General features: G+C 40.8%; 1 protein-coding gene across 4 annotated transcripts in view; it reads right to left on the bottom strand.

Moving 5' to 3' along the window:
- Nucleotides 1–14,682, bottom strand: part of Cblb (Cbl proto-oncogene B) — a 167,267-nt gene that overhangs the window by 29,493 nt on the left and 123,092 nt on the right. For all 4 annotated transcript variants that reach the window (XM_045146999.1, XM_045146998.1, XM_045146997.1 and 1 more), the window contains exons 11-12: nt 8,645–8,830; nt 6,612–6,977 (exon numbers count right to left, since the gene is read on the bottom strand). In XM_045146999.1, the coding sequence (XP_045002934.1) occupies nt 6,612–6,977; nt 8,645–8,830 (552 nt within the window). The remainder of the gene's footprint in view (nt 1–6,611; nt 6,978–8,644; nt 8,831–14,682) is intronic.

A 14,682-nucleotide genomic window follows, 5' to 3' on the forward strand; every position in this document is an offset into this window, starting at 1 on the left:
TTCCAAGTCTTCCCTCACCAGATTCAATACACGACACTAACATCCTGATGAATTTTTTTTTTTTTTCAAATGAGATGCTCTTATCAGGTGTTTTTGACTGAGGACTAAGTAAATAAAAAAATAGCAGTATGTGTCTCAAGCTTTTGAACTTTGCTGGAAAGGGGATATTCCTGACAGATATGAGTCATTACAGAGTTTAGCAAAGCTCTTTATCATAAAAAGCCTTTTAACTGACAGATACATGTATCAAATCACAAATAATCATTATGAAACTGTAGATGAACATACTGTTCATTGAAACTCTTTGCATACTGCTAATTTTTAAAATCAAAGCTCTTTATAAAGTTTTTGTCAAAAATACATTGAAGGGCTGGAGAGATGGCTCGGAGGTTAAGGCACTTGCTCGCAATGCACAACTGCCTGGGATCGGGAACCCGAGAACTCAGGAGCGACATGAACCAAGTAGTGCATGCCTCTGGAGTTCGTCTGCAGCAGCTAGAGACCCTGGTGTGCTCACTCTATCTCCCTATCTTTCTTCCTCCCTTTCTCTCCTTGTAAATATATAAATAATTAAATAAATATTTTAAAAAACAATCACATCTTGTTCTTGAAAATGAAATGTGATCTGTATATGCAACAATTTGCTCTTTTGAGGAAAGTATCTAACATGTTATTTAATAAAAATTTGGCAACAAGTAAAAAGGGAGATGTGGAAATGATTGCTGTACTGACATGAGTTTAACAGTAATTTCCCAGTAATTCTATAATGAAAACATTAAGAACACACCAGAGAATGATGATACACCCAAATCTCTCCTGATACTGACAGTCAAACAGCAACTGATACTGATAAAATAAAAGTATGCTGCACACTAGATTCATGAGGACACAGAGTTACTGATAAGAGACAGTATGCACAGCATTTTCCTCCGTTACTATTAAGCTCCATAAAGCCCGGTCACACAAGCGATAGAGCTGGTAACAATACACACCACCTCTAAAAAGGTAAAAGGCGCCTCATCCAATGTTCTGGGAAGGCAACAAAAGGGAATCCAGTCACTCTTCCTAATTCTGGGAGATGATATGCTTCAAAGCTTAAAGACTGCTTTCTCTAATGGCTTTAGGAATAGCACTCTTTTTTTTTTTTTTGGTTTTACGAGGTAGGGTCTCACTCTAGCTCAGGCCTTGAACTCACGGTGATCCTCTTACCTCTGCTGCCTGAGTGCTGGGATTAAAGGTGTGTGCCACCACACATGGCTAGAAATAGCACTCTTGATAGATCGTAGTTTCAAGATTTCTGCTTGTGGTAAGTCATAGTGTCTTCTCTGAAACACTTCTTTGGCCTCTGCAGAGTAGTTGTGCTCTGCGGAAATTTCATGCCACATTGCCTTTGTTTAAGAACACAGAACTTGCGATTTCTTTATCACATTAGAGCAAATTTGCCTGAATGACTCACCCACACAGTGGGGATCTTAGATGACTTCTGCCTGGAGATGGGCTTGGAGACCTTACTGGTGGGAGCACTGAACACAGAAATGACTTTGCTTTACTATTTAGAAGAAAATCCTCACTTTACAGAAAAGCCCTAAGTACAAAATTCAAGTAAAGTGTTCAGTGGATGATTGTCCTATACTCTGTAGTAAAATATATCCTGAGTTAACAGTACTCACACGGAACATGGAGCTGTTCATAGGTCATTTCTAATAGATGACATTACATATAGAAGCAAGTAACAAAGGCCTTCCACATGGTGGTACTAACGTGAAGAGCCTAAGTCTAATGTCAATGCTCCTATTATTTACTTAGTGGGTGCAGAATCCAGGTGGTGGTGACCATGAGTGGCCTGTGCATGTCCCTTAGTTCAGGTGTCTTCCTCTATGGCTCATTTGCCTATTTCCTGGAGAGAAGATTTTCTCCCTCAAACTGGAGCTCCTGGGTTTAGCTAGTGAGCCTCAGTGATTCTCCTTCACCCATGGCATCAGGAGTGGGGTTATATGTGTATGACTATAACCAGCGGTTTAAGTGGGTGCTGGGGAATCAAACTTGGGCATTCTGAAGCCCTTTCAGGCTCTCATGCTTGGGCAGCAAGCAACCCTACTCACTGATGCATCTTCCCAGCCCGTTTCTTTTTTCTCTTCTTACATGTTGAAAGGGCAAATTTCACATCAGGTCATTTTGAACTCTTGGTCCCTCCTCATCCACTGAATCAGAGTAGAAATCAGCTGCCATTCCCTCACTGTGTGTGGACTTTGTGAGCTAAGAATAAATAGCTTGTGTTCCTTAAGAGACCCTTTTGCAGAGGACAAAATATCTACAGGACCTCAAGTGCACAGAGTGATGGATCAGCTGAAGCCGTTCACAATGAGCATGGCCAGCTCTTCTCTGGAGCCAGTCTTGTTCCGCTACCTTCCTGCTCAATGTCACTGATCCACCATAATTCCAGTGCATATGTTAGGGACTGGATTTTCTTTTAATTTGTGGCTTATCTTACTGTTCCTCTGCCAAAAATACTTTAAAAGCCCTTTCCTACCTATTAGACATGGAATAACTCCATGTACAATTCAAGGTTCTTCGCATCTGGATTCGGACTGTTTTGACTCCTTCTACATAGTGTGTAACCCATTCAAAACCAGCCTTGTGTGACCCCATCTAATGACCTCTGCCCTACCCTGCCTATAAGCCAAAACCAGTTACCTCTCTCTGAATGTCTATAGCTAGTGACCCTTATACATGCAACTTTCTTCGATCCTTTTCTACACTGTCTTTTACAATCTCATCTTCTTTCTTGGAAAACACATATTTCCTGGAAAACACAAATTTCCTGGATGTGTCTCATGTATCTTATGCAAGTTAGCCACAGACCTCCTTTCCCTCACTAGACTGAGCTTTACCTGCGCTCTGTCCCCGTTGTGTCCTGACCGTCCCAGCACTTACACAGATGAGTGAGCAGGAAGAGTGCACCCACCACTGGAGGCTTAGCGCTGCAGAAGTAGAACCTGGGCTCTGCAATTCATTACACACCGGGCATAGCACACAGCTCCACGTTGGGGGGATGAACATCCAAACCAGACACAGTGTGTGGGAGAACAGGTTCCCTTCAAGCTTACACATCCAGGGGACGTTCTATCAATGGCAGAAGCAGAATGCAAGCAGACAGAAAAACTGCTGCAAACACAACACCAGCAAACGTGAACCTGCCAGAGCTCGGGCTCTTCTCACGCCTTTCGGTGGGAATCAGAGCTGCCCAGACACACCTTCTCCAGCGGGGTGCTGGGGCCTTAGGCAGGAAGCATAACCTTATATGGGGGATACAACCACACTACCACAGTAGGTTATCCTAGACTTACATATTTCTACATGCTGCTAGGTATCACATGACCCAATTTTGATTTTGAAAAGTCTTCTTAGGACTCAGATATTGTCAAGAAAGACAAGGTTAAAACTTTCCAGATTTCCAAGAACACGGAAAATAAATGTATTTGAGAAAATATCTATACAAATAGGAAAAATGGTTTTTATTTTTACCAAACTCCAAACCCAAATATATTCCCCCTTCTATATATGCAATCCCCCAAAACATACAAAAGTATATTTTGCTCTTCAACGTCATTTGGAAATGAAGCTTGTGTACACAGAGGGTTTATTTCACTTCAGAAAATCATACAGAAGTTTAAAGTCATTCATCCGAATATGTTTCTTCCCCAAAAGTACAAAAGGCACAGTCACAAGAAGAAGGGGATCATGTGACATACCAGCAATACCTTCACAATATCAGCATTCACATGGTCATCTGTAGAGCAACACCACTATAAAGAACACGACAAATCAAAGATACTGTTTATCACATAACAACCAGCTGGATGCCCAGTGTCTGAAGGGGATATAGTACGAAAGTTGGGCACACTGTTAATGCCTGACGTAAGTCAGTTAACAGTTAACTTTTTATTAAATGCCAATGTTTGGCACACTCTCCTATTGCTATTGTCCACCTTACGTGGGCCAGGGGATGATGTCCATCTTCTGCACAAGGCGTTGTTTTCCACTGCCATTGTGGAGCTTCTCCTCAAGCCCGTAAACCAAAATAAACCTCTTTTTCCCATAAGTTGCTCTTGGTTGGGTGATTTCTACCAGCAATGCGGACCTGACTGCCACAACCACTAAGCCATCTTTCTAGCCCCAGGAAAGAAACGCTTAAACAGTAGGATAAGATTAACCTAATAACTCTTAGCTTGTAGACTATATTTCTTAGCTAGCTTTCATTATGCTAGGTGGCCTTTGGAAGAAAAGGGAGCATATCAATGTTATGGAAAAACTTTCCATCAATTTTGAAGATTTTTCTGTTGTTCATAAAAAATATTTTGTTTATTATTATTTGAGAGAGAGAGGCAGGTGGGGGAAGACATAAAATAGTGAAGTTAAAAATCTAATGTTTCTTAGTATTCAAATGGATGGACACTTATTTTGAGTAAATAGCTCTAATTAAAATGCTAACCTACAAATGGTAACAGAAGTTCTATTATTTGCAAAACTTGTATTTACTTATATTTATAGGACTTACTATGTCATGTGAGAACTCGTCAGCCCCTGGATATACTGCTTCTATGATAAATGAAAGACTTGGCAGTAGACATGAAGGGTGGGAAGACATCACAATATTTACCAGTAGCATTACAAACATCACTCTAGCAGTCTGTAGAAAAATGAAAAATGGCCTGGGGAGATGCTCAACAGAGAAAGTGCTCAGCGCCCCAGCTGGATGCTCAGAGCCCTGTTAGGGGTGACGCCCTTGCAGGCGTCTGTCACCCCAGCTGCTGGAGGATGGGATGCGCGCACTGGGGGCTTTCCCAGCAGCTCCGGGCGAGTGCAACAGAAAGAGCAGTGGAGCAGTGGCCTCAAAGCCAGGTCTGCAGAAAGCCTGCCTCCAATGAGGGGGAACTGTGAGGGTGCAACCAGAATGTGTCTTCTGATATCCAAAGATAAACACATACACACATGTGCACACACAGAGAAATAATAAAATCATCTCCATCCTGCTTAAGCTTTTCTCCTTTTCTTGTGGGATCTACCTTTTTAATATTGTTTAAACTGAAAAAAAAAAAATTTGTTTATTTGAAAGAGAGGTAGAGAGGTGGGAGGAAGAGGCAGGGAGACAGAATGGGCTCACCAGGACCTCCAGCCACTGCAAACAAATGCTAGATTCATGTGCCACCTTGTGTATCTGGCTGATGTGGGTACTGGGGAATTGAGCCTAGGTCTTAAGGCTTTGCAAGAAAGTACCTTAACCACTAAAACTATATCTACAGCTCAGAAAAAAATAATTTAAAGAAGAAAATGATGTCCTTTCTTTAGCTGAGGGACCTCACATACAAACATAATCTGTGGTTATAATCTACACTGAAAGAAATAAGGAGGGTTGAAATTAGACATCGTAAATTGAAATAATCCAAGATGTAAAAATGTTCTTTTGAGACTAGACTACCTTTTCTCAGAAAACATTGTCAAATTACTTTACTGTGTGTACTGTCTTACATTTACATCACGTGTGAGTGCCCTTTAGGAAGCCCTTAGAGATTCTCCTCCCTGGAGGAGGTGAGAATGGCAGTACGAGGCATCGGCGCGGGGAGCCCCATCTCCTGTCCTTCACAGTGTTCCACTTGAGAGAGGAATGCTATCATGTTGCCTTGCCCCAGAACATCCCTGAAACACTATTGTATGTATGATATTTCTATACAGTTTTTATCATCAGTAGGCTTACCAAGCAAGGAAACACACACACACACACACACACACACGTGTGTCTCTGTTTATCAGGTGAACACACTAAATTCAATCCATTACTTTGAAGGAAGAGAAATAATCACTTAAGAGCCATAGCAATGGAGTCATGTTACTAATTGTTTTCAAAGGAAAAGAAGCCATCTTCGGTGGCAGGAGATGCAAGATCTCATCTCAGAAGCAAGAACATCAAGCAAGCCTAGACCCTCTTATCCATGGTGGTTCATGAGAACCAAGGCTGCTAGGGCCTGGCACACCCAGATACTTTCCTGACTCTGCAGTACACAGAGGAGCTGTGGCTTAGGCGAGAACTCAGCAAGTGAGAGAGTCTCAGTTTGTAAGGAAGCACTTGCACTGGTAGTGTGAGTTGGTTTTTGTGGATTTTAGCAGGTGAGAATTTCATTTACCTTGGATTTATAAAGTATACTGTCCTATGTAACATCTCACTCTAATGGCTGAGGATGGACATAACTGCAGTTTTTCTCACCTTTGATAGAACAAGATTTAAAGCATATTGCCTCTAACCAGCAAGTTGTTAGTGGGGGGAAATTCTGGCAGGTCAAATGAGGGAAGGCAACATAGATCTCTTGCAAACTGTCTAGTAAGTTCATAATGAAATTAAGTCATTACTTAGAATCTTCAAACTGACTCCTTTCAAGTTCTTTAATGAGCTTATGATTATTGTAACTTGGAGATAATTGCAGATCTGCAGGGTACCATACTAGCAGGCAGAAACAAAAGGAAACCAAACGAGCACTAGCCCCCGTCATTCATGCCAGACAGCAACCGAGCGCAGCGGTGGCTCAGCAAAGCCTTCAGCTTTGCAGAGTTATTACCTTGGCTCCTTCTGAAGGTGAACCATGGCGCCTGTGTTTCCGCAGAAGGACGGCCTCAGGGCCCACTCTGCCATGCCTTCCATTTAAGCTGGAGTTGGCTGTGACTCCAGGCTTTGGACAGCCGTCGGCTAGGACACGGCATCCCACCACCTGGTTAGTCCCAAACAGGTCCCGAGGGCACCAGGCTTCAAGAGGCATTGGCGGGTCCCGGGACGGCGCACTCTCCCCATGCTGGAAGTGTCTGCTCAGTCTACTGTCAGGTGGGATTGGGGGGGGCCGTTCGGGAGGAGGTGGAGGAGGGTCTCGTAAGGGAGGAGGTGGCGCTGGGAGTGGCTTGTCTTGTTTCCTCACCATGCAAGGAGAAGACTAAGTGAGAGACAAAAACCAAAAAAGCAAGACAATTAAGAACAATCTTGTACAATGCAAAGTCTTAGAGATAAAAAGGACTAAATTTGTATTTTAGCCACAGGGAAGTATTAGATTTCTAATAATTTCTAAATTATCTTTTAGTAAGTGTCCTTTGCCAGTAGTAAGTAAAAGTTCTAAGATTAATGGAAAACTTACATCAATATTTCATGAGTAGGCTTTGTAGAATTGAGAATGAACACACACATATTCTAGAAACTAAAGATGTAAAAGTTGAAAATTACATGTTAACACTGACTGACATTATAATATCACAGCAATAATTATTTTTTATACATTTTAGTGACTAAACACCTAGAAACATAAGGAACTCATCCAAGTTGCGGACACTGATTTACTTTTGAAAAATATTTTTATTTATTAATAAATAAATGAGAGAGAAACAGAAAGAGGCAGAGAGAAACAGCATGGGCACACCGGGACGATCGTTTACTGTAAACTGCCTCCAGGCACATACGCTGCTTTGTGCACCTGGCTTTACATGGTGCTGGGGAAGTGGACACAAGCCTTAGCCTTGTAGGCTTTGCACATAAACACCTTTAACTGCTAAGCCACCTCTCCAGACCCTGATTTACCTCCTGAGAAGGAAACAACTGTAATAAGCTTTTTAAAAAGTCTGTTTTCCTCACTGTAGGACAGTGGAGGTCGCGTGGAGAAATTTTGCTTTGGTGCTGCCATCACGTGACTAGAAAGTGAAAAATAAAATAAATGTCCATGTTTTACATGTGAATGTGACGGTCCATCCTCTAGGAGAGATCTGTGCCTCTCCCAGCTTTCAATCCTTATTTTCACATTTCATCCCATAACCACATGTGCTTCTGTGTTAGAGATACAAGAGACAAACCAATCTACGGCCTGTTCACCTAATCCTAATTTAGATACTAGTAGGTATTAACCTGAGATTAAAACCAAGTTACCTATAATAGAAGAGAAATAAACGCCATTAAAATATTTTACTTACTGTTTTACACTTAAGTATATTTAGCAAATGGAATTTAATTGCTATAACCTTACATTTAATATAGAAAAATATGTCCTTAGTATAAAATTTAAAAGGAAGAATTCATATAAAACTAAAATAAACTGCAAGTTTAAATTTACATAGTTAGAATTATGCTTTTAATATTAAGCAGTAATGTAATTACTTTGCAAATACTGTAATTTGTTGTAGTTAATTCGCCTAGGGTAAAGAAAGAGTACAGATGACTCTCTTCTGAGTCACCTTGAAACATGGTGATAACTCATTACACTTTAAGCCCTTATGCAAATACACTCCCATCACATTTTTCTTGTCATGACATTATGAAAATGAGTGTAAAATACCATTTGATAATGGCATGTAAATTATTTTAATGCATATAATGACCTTTTAAATTCATTTTAGAGAATGCTATACTTACGCTGCTGTTTACTTCAGCACACTAGGAGGCTGCAGACGTGCTTACAGAACAGTTATGTCCCTTGTACAGAATAAAGCCTACGAGAGTGAGATTAGCAGAAACGAAGTAGCTCATCAAAGTTCTGCACAACTACAAGCACAGGAAACAGCAGTGGCAGCTCTGCAAAGGAGCCAAGCAGCGCCGTCCACTTCTGAAGGGAGAAAGTACCTTTGGCGAGCCCGTGGGGCTGCTGGCGGGAGAGCGGCCCGTGCCTTTGTGAATCAGATCCAGGCGCGGAGGCACAGGCGGCAGGCTGAGGTGGGGGATCTGCAGAGGGTCTGCCTGGGGTTTTCTTCTCTGGACGAGCGGGGAGGACCCTGGAGAGGTGGCCGGTGAGTTCTGCCTGTCAGTGCACTGGAAGAGAAGAGCAGAAGGTGCTGCTGTGCGCGCCCGGTTCCACGTGGGAGCGTGCGGCACTCTCAGGGAGGCGCAGCGCAGGGAAGGGTTCTTCCCTGCTACACCTAATGGCATACCTGTCCCTCAAAGGCAGAGACCACAGGGAGGTAAGTTTTTCCTGCATATTGCAGAAAAGGCCAAGAAAAAAAAAGAACAAGAATGGCACTTGCCTACAAGCCAAAGGACTCAACTTTGATGCCCTGGGTCCCACGTCAGCCAGGTGCACAAGGTGGTGCATGCACCTGGAGTTCGTTTGCAACGGCTGGAGGCCCTGGAGCGCCCATTCTCTCCCTCCCTCCCTCTCTCTCTCAAATAAGTATGTTAAAATAAAAAATAATATATGAGGACATAGAATGGCACAAGGCAGTGATACCGATTCTTCTGGGTCATCAAGTCTTGAAATGTTTTTTAAAACTTTATGTATCTCCAAATTTCTTTTTTCCAAATGGAATATGTATCCACACTGCATAGTTTCCTTTATTGAGCTGGCTAATATATTTTACAATAAACTATATATCAAGCTATTTATACAGTCCAAATAGATTGATAGTAGATGATAGACAGATACACACACACATAGATATATGGGTGCATGTATGTATATAGGTATAGAAATGCATGTATTCCATGCATTTATTTGAAGAGACATTTTTCTGCAAAGCCCTATGCTCCTTCAAGCACTTCTGCATATATTTTCCCAATTCTCTCATTTCTGGAGCCAAGACATTGAATCTTGACAGAACCAACAAGACCTCACTATGTAGAACTTAACTCTCACTTTAGATTAGATGAACAACTAATATTTAAGCAGTTACCACAGTCTCAGCATATGTTGCTAATGGGATGGATTTGTTCTGAAATGGGTGCAGAGCTTGTCAGATACTGAATGGATATAATGGAAAACCTTCAAACCAGACACTGGATGCAATGTGTGCAGAGAAATAACCGTTCAGGGACTTCCTGGCGAGGCCCTCTCTGTACTGGTGTGAGTATACCTGGGAGGAGCCTCACCTGCCTCATCCGCCACCACGTTCTGAACGGGGGTTACTGTCTGGAAGCACCAGCTAGCTACCACAATGCCTGAGGCTGGCACAGTTAGGAGGGATACACGATATGATGCAATAAAAATGCTTCAGCCTTATTGGTTACATGGACACCAAAATTAATTCATTTTCTAGAGTTCTAATTTGCAGCAAAATTCTCATGTAAGAATAGAAAAATGTAACAATGTCTACTTGATGTTAATGAATTAGTCTCTGCAGAAACCCTGTCATCAGGGTAAAAAAATGCATTAATTTCCATTATTGGTAGAATTTAATGTGAAAATTTATAAATAATAATATGCATTTTTATGAAGGATTATTTTCAATGACACTGCCAACCAAAACATAATAAATTTCTCCTCTTTCCTATTTGAGAGTCTAAGGGAAGAAAGAAAGCTCACTTTAAATAAAATAAAAAAGCTTGCCCCTTTCTTCTGTCTGAAAACTTAACAGGAAACAAAAGTGGAAATGGTTCCTTCAAACTATAACACTGTCTCCTTAGAATGTTATCCTTTCGAGAATTTTGAACAATGGGATGTCTAGAACACGGGAAGACACCATGTAACACACACAGCTCTACGACCAGGGATGCAGGTTGGGGTAGATACTCACCTATTATGTCCAGTGTCCTGAGACTGCTCCCCAGCACCAAGGTCAACTAGACCCAACCACTTCTCTAGAAGTGGACTTCACAAAGTGAGCTTTAACCTACCAAGTCATGCATCTGCTAAGGTGACTTATCCCCGGCCCTTCCCTCGGTCCTCTCGGGTTTCCTCCTCCTCAGCTCCAGTTCCTAAACTGAAGTCACTCAGGACAGTTATTGTCCTCTACTTCCGATAGATGGACAGTGCGAAGAGCTGGGGAAGCCAGCCAGTGCCAGCCACCAAGCAGACCCCACCAACTTCATCCCAATACCGGGAAGGGGTAATTTACCATGACTCACATCTTTGCCCAGGATTCCTATTAATCACTGCCATTTTCATTCTGTATAAAAGGACACATTTAACACCTAAGTTATAGAAGAGGAGAAAAACATTTATTTAAATTCTGAATCATGACAAATAGTATTTTGTTGGTAAGGATACTATGGATTGAGTGTGAATTTTTAGTTCTGCCAGATTAGGAAGCTGAGAATGTGAACTGATTATAAACAACACATTTAAAAATAACCACATAAATAAATGCATTGCTTGATTTCAAATGCATGGTTTTCATATCATAATAATAAGGTTTTTGCTTAAATATTAAAATGTTATATAGTCATGGAAAAATGACCACCTGTTAGTATGTTGCCAGTAGATAAAATAATAGGGTTGATCCATGTCTTGGGGATTGCTGGTTAGTAATATTATACTACACAATAAAAGCTATTATAAAACACTGAGTTTTTATTTGCATGTCACAGTTAGGAAGTACACTATGGTGAAGCAGGGACATGGTGTGGTCTGTGAGTCCCACCAATCGCTAGTTTATCTTCACTGCCCAGGATTTCTCCAGGGAAGTCCCTAAGTAAACATACCCTATCATGTTATCTTTCATATTGTCCTTGACAATCTTTTCACCTTCAGACCTTAAGAAAACAACATTAGCAAAATCACATCAAATAATTACATTAGAAGTATTGTAACTCATTAAAATATAAATACAAATGTTTCTTGGATTATTTGGCTTTTTCATGACTTTTTTTAATTAAAAAATCATCTGCAGGCGGTTAAGGCGCTTGCCTGCAAAGCCAAAGGAACTTTGTTCAATACCCCAGAACCTACATAAGCCAGATGCACAAGGTGGCACATGCACCTGGAGTTCATTTGCAATGGCTAGAAGCCCTGTCACGCCCATTCTCTCTCTCTTTCTCTCTCTCTGTTTGCCTCCTTCCCTCTCCCAAATAAATAAACAAATGACCATTTGCAAGTGTGCGTGAGGGGAGCACCCTGGAGTTGCTTACCACTGAAAATCAACAGCCGTCTGGCTCCAGAATTGAATCCAGGCCAGCAGGCTTTGTAAGCCGTTACCTTTCACCACTGAGCCATCTCCCCAGCCCCATTCGTGACAGTTTTGATTTTCTGGTCTACTATCTTAAATACATAAACAATAGTTTCAGAGTTCTTAAGTTCAGAGTTATGTTCCATTATTCTCCATAAGTAGTACCATCCTGGTCTGGTGCTCATTTGCACGTGCCTTTGCATTTTTCTGTTTGACTTTTTATTGCTCAGTGTAATAAGCAGAACTTCAGTATAGAAAGATTTGGAATTACAGGCAAACATAAACATTTTTAAACACATCTACAAGTAAACATGCAATTTTAACATGCTGTCTTTTGGTGAGCATTATGTTAAGTAATTTAGCTATGAGTGAGCACGCTTCTTGAATCCGATTCTCAAAGGTGTCTATGTGAAGGTCCCGGCATCTCATGCTGTGAACATGTCTGCTGCTGTCAACCAGTTACTGTTGTTACAAAACAGTATGACAAAAAGACATTAAGCGTGAATATTCTGACTTGTAAAGAAAAAATCGTACAGCATTTTGATTTTTCTGTGGAAAAGTTAACTAAAGAATCCTCGAGGCCAGGGTGTACCTTCTGCATGCGTTATTCCCAGTGTTTAAAACGGCACTGGGCAGAATGGACCGGCCTTTAAGTTACAAGATACAGATTAGCACAATATCATTGGTTTGTCTTGATTTTAAGTATTTGTCCCCCTTTTTCTCAAGTATTGCACTTATTCTCAGAATTTACAGATAAATTATGATTTTCGTTTCTGCTCCTTTCAGAATCAGAATTGGTGTACATATTCACTGAAAATTGTTCAGTCATTGCCTCAAGGAAACAAACATACACTATTCTGAAAACATTTGCCTTTTTTGTTGTTGTTGTTGTTGTTGTTAGCACATAGGATAAATGCAGAGTCCCTAGCAGAAGGGATTTTAACAGAAAATCCTGACAGAAAAGGCCCAAGAAGCAGAGCATCTGAAAGCCATCAATGCAGCTCAGCTACTCCTGCTGGTCACCAGGGACCCATTCTATCCTCCCCACTTCAGTTTATCCACACCTCCAAAGAATGACCTCAAAAAGAGCTTTAATAGTCTATTATTATGGAAATGACAAAACATTTAGAGGAAAACTTCAAGCCCAGTCAATTTATTATAAAATCAAGACAGAAGAAAACCTTCAAATTACTAAAAAGATGAGAATTCTGACAATCTCAGAGATAATCAAAGTCAATTTTATAATCCATCTGGCAAGATTTTTACTTAATGGATTTTCATATCTAAAGCAGGTAGACACATGTACTATAATGAGGTCGATGAGATGGACTCAGATGCATGAAAGTTAGTGAAGAACACTGGTATTTTTTTTTTTTTTTTTTTTTTGGTCACAGATAATGAAACATTCTGAGACCTTTCCTCACTCCCACTATTTCCCTATTCCTTCTTTCTCATATCAACTGTAAGTATAAGAAACTCAGGTGTATGGAGAAAAGACTTCCAGAATGTTCTTCTGCTTTCCTACACTACAGGGACGTTTACACACACCCAAATACTCATACGTACTTTGCAGTTTATGAGGAATGTATTACGTCATCTATTTTGGAGTATCTATCATTGCTTCCTTTTAGGTAAAAAACAAAGTTATTTGAGAGACACAGTGTAAAAGCCATTCACTCATTTTCTTTTTCTGCACAGTCTTGCTCCCAGAAGACTTAATCTCTAAGAATTTAGGAAGAAACTCAAGGCAAGAGAAAAGTATTCTGCGCGGAGCTGATCACTTGTTTGCACTTCTGCCCACGGAGGAGCACGCAGGCACCTTGTGCCCCTCCTTGGTCTGTGTGCAGTGAGGCTGGATCAGCCTCTCTTCTGCAGTGTAACATCTGGGGACGTTTAGATATTTTAACTTAGCAGTAGCGAAGAGGAGTAAAATGGTTATAAACTTAGCTGTGGGGAAATACTGACAGACTAAGCAGTGGCTTTTCCTTGAAGTGTGACCAGGAGGTGGCCAACAGCATTACCAGCAGTGTCACTGTGGTCACAGCACTAAGGGCTCCTGGCTATAAAGTAGTAAACACTGCTGAAATGACACCAATTCTCGTTGAAGGGCCTCTAGTGGGAAGGATGGGGTCTCTGATCTATGACTAGCTGCCACAACCTCAAAGTTTCATATTTTCCATTGACCATTTATATGAATTTTGTCTACTAACATAACTATATGTGTGATGTTAACTGAATCTGTGGACACTCCCTCTCCATACAATTTGGTTTTAAGACCTGCAGCACACTGTGTTGACTGCAGGGGCTTCATGTGCTCTGTGGTCCACTCAGCTGCACGGGTAACTCTGAGAGGGTGGGGGTGACATGTAATTCAGGAGTATTTCCATAAAATGGGTGCAGAATAAAAACATTCTGGAATTAAAGTAATGTGTTTCAGTCATGGGTAAAAAACAATCATCATATGAAACTCTTACTGAACCCACAATGCCAGGTGAGGCAGGTTTGAGGAAAAGTAATAACTATTTGGTCACTGTTGTTATTTACCCTACTTAAAAAGAAAAATCTTAATTAATTATTTTAATTTACTTATACCACAGAAAATAGTGATACAACATTTTTCTGAAGTGTTTAATAATTAAAATATTTCAGCTGGAATGTTGGCAATTTTGCTTTTGTCTGTGACTTTCACACATGAATCTTGATTTAGCAGAAATTATTTTAATGTGCTCAGTATTATATAGATAATGAGATACTAAAACAATAAAAGCGTGTTCTTGCTAAAAT

The sequence above is a fragment of the Jaculus jaculus genome, chromosome 4 (assembly GCF_020740685.1).
Source record: "Jaculus jaculus isolate mJacJac1 chromosome 4, mJacJac1.mat.Y.cur, whole genome shotgun sequence".
In the NCBI taxonomy this organism is placed as follows: domain Eukaryota; kingdom Metazoa; phylum Chordata; class Mammalia; order Rodentia; family Dipodidae; genus Jaculus; species Jaculus jaculus.